The 8,438-nt window shown below is 34.6% G+C and overlaps 2 protein-coding genes across 2 annotated transcripts; both read right to left on the bottom strand.

Annotated features, from left to right (window-relative positions):
- Positions 1-5,061: 5,061 nt before the first annotated feature.
- Positions 5,062-6,529, bottom strand: LOC104248104 (chlorophyll a-b binding protein 36, chloroplastic). Its single transcript, XM_009804292.2, has 2 exons — positions 6,178-6,529; positions 5,062-5,908 (listed from the first exon to the last, which is right to left on the bottom strand). Exons 1-2 carry the CDS (start codon positions 6,321-6,323, stop codon positions 5,257-5,259), a joined length of 798 nt encoding a protein of 265 aa, XP_009802594.1. The 5' UTR covers positions 6,324-6,529; the 3' UTR covers positions 5,062-5,256.
- A 1,178-nt stretch (positions 6,530-7,707) lies between these two features.
- Positions 7,708-8,145, bottom strand: LOC104248105 (glycine-rich cell wall structural protein 2-like). The gene has a single exon (XM_009804293.1). The coding sequence runs from the start codon at positions 8,143-8,145 to the stop codon at positions 7,708-7,710; it is 438 nt and encodes a 145-aa protein (XP_009802595.1).
- Between the last annotated feature and the right edge of the window lie 293 nt (positions 8,146-8,438).

Raw genomic sequence — 8,438 nt, 5'->3', positions numbered from 1 at the left:
TTTTTGTTTGTAAATATTTGAGAGAGCCTTTGTGGTTAAAATATGTGATGAAGTAGAATTGAACTAGGGACTATTTATTGCTTAGAAGTATGATAATTAACGTTATTAATCTCGTTCTTTTATAAATTTCGACACCGCTTACAAAAATTACGTACACCCCTGAATTGGGGTCAGCTGTATGAATTATCTATATTTATTATACTCATTTGGATTGAAACTAGGGATTCTATAAATCTTGTACCTATTACCATACTATCTCTTGCCGATAGCTTTGGTCAAAAACTAATTGACGAGCTCAAGTATGCACATCAATATTACCAAGTCCATAGACCCAAACTTTGATCTCTATTGAGCAATATGTAAACCAGATTAGATAAGATCGTATATGAAATTATATAGCCGATTGCAACATGTTTGGGATTGAGGCATTTTCGTATTCATCAGTATGTTCACCATATTGCCGCGCCTTCATTTTAGAAGTAACATGTTTCCAAATCTTCATATTCTTTGAATCCATGAAAGGATGTTAAATGGCTTAAAACTTTAATGTCAATTTCCTGTTCATCTTTATCAAATAAGGCAGGCAACATGCCGGTCAATTATATTACATTGATAGCTTAAACATTACTCTCTCCGGTTTACATTAGTTAAACTGTTACTAAATATATCTGGTCCAAAATAATTGCCGTTTTAGAAGATTAAGGTATATTTTTTTATATTTTTCCATTTTTCCTTAGTATTAAATGTCTTGAAAGTAAAAAACTAACATAGAAAATCTAAATGGAAGAGTAGAAATTATTGAACAGCATAAAGCTGGAATCATTGAGTCATGCTACATCACCTGCCGCTATTAGTTTTAATTATATATGACAAAAGGAGATCACAGATTTCAATGTGTTAGATTTGAGGATTTTGAATGAATAAACCAAATAAGAAAAGATAGAAAAAGATAATTAATTAAAACACAAGAGGAACATAAGATTTGTACTTCTAACTTCACTTATAAAGGTGCACCAATACTTATTGCACCATAGAATTTTTTGAGCTTGGGCGCACACATATATATTTAAAAAATATAACATTGTTATACATAATATTGAGATAAGAGTATGGGTTCACATGCCGCATGCTCCAACACATAGATACGCCCCTATTTGATCTTCGTCAAATAATTCACAAATTTTAGTTGTTAGGTTTAGCAGGAACTATTTAAAAAGAATTTAACATAAACTCACATGTTGAGATGCAAGTTTTGCCGTTTCTATTATTATTGATCTATTTTTAGAGTTTGGTACAACTTTCTAAGGTGTAGTTTCTGTTTTTTTTTTAAAAAAATTGTTTATATAGTGTCTAATGCACTTTTTGGTATTGCGATTTCTGAACTTCGATAGGACTTTCATGGTTCTTCTGGTTTTCTGAACTTCGATAGGACTTTCATGGTTATTTTTTGTCACTTTTCTCGTTAAAGAAATCTAACAACTAGGATTTATTAAATGTTTGAGAAAATAAAAAGTGCTCACTATTTGTAAACTTAAAGCATCGAAATTGCTCAAAAATATATTTAAGGTACCATTTTAAACCTAGCCACAAATATAAAGATTTAACATGACTCACATTTTGAGAAGACTTTGCAGTTTTGTTATTTTTAGTGTATTTCTGGAGTACAAAGCTACTTTCTGCAGTTCAATTTCTGTTGGTCTTTTAATTTATTTATGGAATTTAATGCAGTTTTTAGTGTTGCGGTTTCTAGAATTTGACAGGGCTTTTTGATTTTTTCCTTCACATTTTTATTAAATCAAACGTCCAAAATTTATTAAATATTTGATGGAAATATATTTAAGTGATTATTTTAAACCTACCCACAAACATAAGCAACCTTTTATATTTACCAACATATGAAGAGATGACAGTAAAAATAGCACGGGTTAGCCAGTTTTCGGACTGATCATTTTAAAATAGCTAGCGTTTGCAAAGTTATTGAAAAAGAACCACTATTTTGCTGCAACATAGGAAGTTCCAGCATAATATACTGGAGATCGGTGCACTTGTGTATGAACTTCTAGCATATTATGCTGGAACTCCAACACGCTCGTTCAGATTTATCTTTACATGAAAAGTGACTAAATTTCGGTTACTTTTGAAATTGTGACTATTTTTGAATGACCACTTGTAAATCTGACTATTTTTGAATTTATCCCGAGATAGCATACCTTGCGAACCCAAGTTAATTGGTGGTCACATGAGAGAGGCACGTGCAGTTAGTTAGCTACACTCTCATAGTGAAACCATTGTAGAAAGTGAGTGAATGTTGTGACTGCCGTACTGTTTCCATTGCTTATTGATTTTGGTTTCTTATTCTAATTGTTTCAGTATTCTCTGGAGCTGTAGTTGTTGATTTTGCTTGCTGAACATTTTTTAAATAAAGAAATGTCATCGACATTGTTCTTATTTGAGTTTTGACATTAGTTGTTGAATTTTAGATACAGGAGAACGGAACTACTTATTTGAATAAGAAAAGCCGAGGTAAGTCCCCAATTTGCAGAAGTGACAACCCTTACAAAATTGTATACCTTAATATAGTACTATATAATAATGTGATTCAACTTTTTTTATTGTATATCTTCGGGATATACAATTATATGAATTGTATACTCTGAAAGTATACAGCATACAAAACTATGCTATGTAATCTTTTAATAAGCGAGTTTTATAAATGTGTGCAGGCGCGGAAAATGTTTCTTGTTAACTGATGCACTTGAACTTGAGCCTTTGGAGTATACTTTAGCGATGTTTTCTATTAAAAACTTGAATAGGACAAGAGGTCCTAAATTTCCACGCCTCTTTGATCTTTTTCTCAAACATCTTGCTCCATTTCAAGTCATTCTACTTATCTTTGTGTGCCTATTTTTCTAGGTATCATGGTTGGGAAAACCAAGGAAAAGAACTGTCAATCTGATCAAGCTTCCCCCAGATATGGATTTAATTCCTTACCTCAAGAAATTGTTATTGACATAGCTTCCAGACTTCCCATTGCAAGTCATTTTACAACTTGTTACATGATAAAAAGCTTGTGAATCTGCACTTGTCTCCTGTGGTAAAGAACGTTCCTTGCATTATTTTTTACGCGGATTATCCATTAAGGAATCGACTCTACTTTCTTGATTTTTCTTATCATGGTAGGGAAGAAGAGGTTGTGAGGAAAATTAGAACCCCTTTTGCAAACTTTGTGCCTGAATTTAAAGTGGTTGGCTCATGTAATGGACTATTGTGCATATGTACTTCTGCATATAGTGATTCACTTTATGTGTACAATCCTTTTTATAAGAGACTACAAAGAGCTGCCTGAGACGGTAGAATTTGGTGTGCAAAAAATGATTTTTGGATTTGGTTTTCATCCTGTTACCAAAGAATACAAGGTGATCAAGATCATAAATTGTGGCAATATGTATTATAATGACCACTGGCGCTATCGTAGATTCCGGGTTCCCTACACTGGTAAATCAGATATTCAAGTACTTAGTCTTGGTAGCAACAGATGGAGAAGTATAGGAGAATTTGATTACCGTATTGATCCAAGTTCTCAAGGAATTATGTTATATGGAAAGATGCATTGGTTTACTCGATTTGGGATGTATTATGGACATCGTGACAGGATCATTGTTTCCTTTGATTTAGCTGATGATGTATTATGAAAAAAGTGATTTTGATTTAAACCCAAGAATTGGCAACTTTCATCTAGCAGTTGTTGAAGATTGTCTTGCCATTGCTCTAACTTTGCCTCGCCAAAATGGCGGAGGAATAGAAATTTGGGTAATGAAAGAATACAATGTGAAAGAGTCATGGGTGAAGTATACAATTGGGGCTCATACACCAACTCAAAATTTCGTCACTCAACATTTGCAACCATTGGTGAAAGTTCTATGCATGTTAAAGAATGGAGAGCTATTGCTTGAGTACAAAGGTGGAAATTTGGTTTCATATGATCCTCAAAATGGTGTCTTTAGGACGCTAAAGTTTCAGGGGATGCCTAATTTATTTCAGACATTTGCTCATGTGGGTTGCCTTAATTGGATTGATACCCCACCAATAGATCTTTTACAAAATTAGATCATCAAAATTATTTATACCTTCTTAATAAAAAACTTTGTCATATATGCTTAACATATTTTAGCATTTCCAGCTTGCTCCCCGCTATGATTTGGACCTTTTGCCTGCTTAGAAGTGGATTCGAAACACTGACAAATGGATCTTTAGTCCTTTGTTGTTCTTTTAATGCCATTACCCTAAGTCCTTCTTGGACACAAGCAGTATGTCAAAGAATCAACTCAGTTTTCTACATTGTGATTTATAACATAGCGCTGCAGAGTGCAGGTTATTTATGCTTGAATAGAGGTACAGATAAATGGTTAGTTGCTACTTTGAGCATGTTTCTGTTTTGTCAAAAGAATGACATTTATTAATAGTCCTTTCACTTGATCATACACAAGTATAAATACTCAAAAGGGCAACTCAAGAGTCTTGGCCACATTTAACAATGTACACTAAATGCATTACAAGTTCCTAAAAGATTATTGCTCTTGAAAAAACTAAAAGACATTTGGAAAAATGAATATTTATCAACTAGTACCAATATATGCATTTTTCCAAAGAATTGCAGTAATACCAAGATTGCTCTTTTGTTTACGGACTATAAGAATTACCAGAGTTCCTAAGAGTCCAGGCATCCATTTCCAAGTCTGTCTACTTATCTTTGTATGTGTCATGGTCATGGATACAGAAACCAACAAACAGAAGTGTCATTCTGATGAACCTCCCACAAGATATGGATTCGATTCTCTACCTCACGAAATTGTCCTTGACATAGCTTCTAGGCTTCACCCTAGTTTCTCCAAAAATACAACTCCTCTCCCTTATCTTTTACTTTTTAAAATTATACAATTTCTCTTCTATCTCATGAAATTAACCCTTTATTGTTTTGCAAAGAAATGAGTAAGGCTAAGTAGACATGGTGCAAATTAGTACTAAAAAGTGCATACTTTAACAGTACAAAATACAAAGAACTCATTGAAATATCGTTACTTTATATAGCATTAAGGTACCTAAAAAGTGCTTCTTCTACCATGGAAATCTTTAAATGACTATCTTAACGAGAGGTATATGACTAGACCAGTTTGCATTAGTATTAGCAAGTTCATATTACATCAAGAATATGAAACAGCTAGCTCCACACATTTTACATATTACAGGCTATTCATTTCATTTTCCGGGTACAAAGTTAGTGGCAAAAGCCCAAGCGTTGTTGGCTACAGGGTCAGCAATGTGATCGAAAAGGTTTTCAATTGGTCCCTTTCCTGTGACAATCGCTTGAACGAAAAATCCAAACATTGAGAACATAGCCAATCGGCCGTTCTTGATTTCCTTCACCTTCAACTCAGCGAATGCCTCGGGATCATCAGCGAGCCCTAGTGGGTCAAAAGCTCCTCCCGGATAAATTTTGTCAAGACCTTCACCCAGTGGGCCTCCGCCAACTCTGTATCCTTCAATTAAGCCCATGAGCACAACTTGGGATGCCCAAATAGCAAGAATGCTCTGTGCATGAATAAGGTTTGGGTTACCAAGGTAGTCAAGACCGCCTTCTGAGAAAATTTGAGATCCAGCCTTGAACCAAACTGCCTCACCGAATTTAACACCATTCTTGGAAAGGATTTCAGGGAAGACACAACCCAAAGCACCAAGCATGGCCCAACGGCAATGGATCACCTCAAGCTCACGGTTCCTGGCGAATGTTTCAGGGTCAGCTGAGAGTCCAGCGGTGTCCCACCCATAATCACCTGGAAACTCGCCAGTCAAGTAAGATGGAGTTTGCTCGGAGAATGGTCCCAAGTACTTTGGCCTGTCTTCTCCATACCTATTTCATCAAGGCACAATATTTTGTTACATTTATGGCATCATGCTCTTGATTAATCAAATTACAATTTTACTTTCTCGGTAGAATATAAAGTCATGTACAAATGTTACTTCCAATGCTCAGTGTATTTAAATAATCATCAGAAGTGGAGTTTATGAGTTCTTGGTACTTTAAAAATCTTCATGCCAATTCAAACTAAAATACATAAATTGATACAGACGACCTACTAGATAATTTATTGAAGATAGATAAAGAAAGAAATAAATTACCAAATGCTTTGTGGGGCACTTTTAACGGTACGTCTCATTGTGGCACGTCCACCATTAAAGCTACCAATTTTCCTAACGAGCTCATTTTGTGACTTAAGAGCTGTCTGCCCAGAAAATGCAGATTGTTGAATTGCAGAAGTTGCCATTTGAAGATTTCTTTTTTATCTTCTTTGTGCTGATGCTAAGTTTGAACTATGAAAAAACTTACTCTATATTTACATTGCTTGGGAATGGAGGTTTTTATATGGAAATTAATGGATTTTGAGGATCACAAAGTGTACACCTAAGCAGAAGCTGATTGGTTCTTGCTTCGGATTTGGATTTCACTTAGTGATTTTTTCAGTGAAAGAATGAGGCCTTTAGTTTGCCATTTGGCTGTTGAATATCTCTTGGCTGAGATTGTTGTTTCAGATATATACAGTACACTGGACCATGTTCACGTGTTGAATACTTACAAAGTAGTAATCACACTTTTGGAGCATAAGCAAAGTTGTCTCGCTGTGACCTATAGGTGAGAGGTTCGAGCCGTAGAAATAGTCATTAATGTTTGCATTAGGATATGTTATCTATATCACTCCACTTGGGGTAAGGCCCTTCCTTGAATCTTACATAAATACGGAATACTTTATGCGTTGAGCTGCCCTTTATTTTTTTACTCCCACTTGCTAAGAAAATTAACAATAAATAGCTTTGTTTAAGTAAACGAGGAAGAAAAAAATAAAAGCTAAACCGATGTTTAATTTTACGAAAAATGATTTAGAAAAGCAACAAGAATGAAAACTACGTTGGAACATTTTAAAGGCAACTCGATGCACTAAGTTAGTTGTACAGAATATCCAAAAAAGAGTATACAGAATATCCAAAAAAGAGTAAGATCACATTGGACCTATTATAGATATTTTTACCTTACATTTTTGCAAGAAACTCAATGAAATTTTATATAAGTGAATGAAGATTAAGTGGGCGTTTGGACATAAGAATTGTAAAATTCCAAACTAGGGAAAAAATATTTTCAAGTGAAAATGGTATTTGAAATTTAGAGTTGTGTTTGGACATGAATATGATTTTAGATTGTTTTTGAAGTTTTGTGAGTGATTTGAGTGAAAATTTTGAAAAATAATTTTTTAGAGTTTTTCAAATTTTCGAAAATTTCCAAAATGTATCTTCAAGTGAAAATTGAAAATTTTATGAACAAATGTTGATTTTGAAAAAAAATAAAAAAATTATGAAAAAAAAAGAGAAAAAATTCTTATGTCCAAATAGGCTCTAAGTCAATTATTCAGATGTAATAACATAAGTACAGAAGAGCATGTAACTTCTATTAAATTCAAAATCATACACCAAAAACTGACTATATTACTTTCAGTCTATTATTACAAAACATAAAATTTTGCTTATTTGAATATGCAATAAGATCGATCTAACTAAGAGTAACATAAAAATCTTGATCCAGCAGATTATTACTATAATTAATGAAGAATAGAATTACATCACGCCAAATAATAAAATTATTTGAACAAAAAAGTGGTATCAAAATCTACTACCACCGTGGCCCCATCCTTCTCCGAAACCAAAACCACTACCACCATCTTTAGCACCGCCTCCACCACCTCCTCCACCGCCGCCACCACCATTTGCACCTGACCCATGACCCTCGCCATATCCAAAGCCGATACCATACCCACCATTACTACCTCCACCACCACCTCCGCCGCCTCCACCACCGCCACCACTGTCGTTCGCTCCTGATCCGTGACCCTCGCCATATCCAAAGCCGACACCAAATCCACCATCACTACCCCCTCCTCCACCTCCGCCGCCGCCGCCGCCACCAAGACCTCCTAGAATTTGGTCAAACCCTCCGTTTAAGTCTAAATTGGGTAAAAATGAATCCCCGAGAAGCTTCCTTGCACAGGAAGTTTGAACGAGAACACCCAAAACAACAAGAAACATTAACTTGTATGCCATCTTTGCTAAAGTATTAGAATATAGGATTTAACTATTTAAGGTACTATGGAAAATCTGCATAGGAAGGAGATTATATAATGGCATGGTCAGCTAATGTGTTTAAATTACATTAATTAAACGTTGCAAAACGAAAAAATTAACTTGAAATGAACTGAATGTAGTTGAACATTAATAGGATTTGGGATGTCAAATACAATGCAAAAGTGAAAAGTACCTGCGATATACTAGCAATCTACATTAATGCCTCCTAGGGCTCATTATGCATTAATTTTTCCAAAATGTCTGTCACGACC

Source organism: Nicotiana sylvestris, chromosome 6 (assembly GCF_000393655.2).
Source record: "Nicotiana sylvestris chromosome 6, ASM39365v2, whole genome shotgun sequence".
Classification (NCBI taxonomy): Eukaryota; Viridiplantae; Streptophyta; class Magnoliopsida; order Solanales; family Solanaceae; genus Nicotiana; species Nicotiana sylvestris.
Note: the sequence above shows the minus strand (reverse complement) of the source record. Positions and strands in the feature narration are given on the sequence as shown.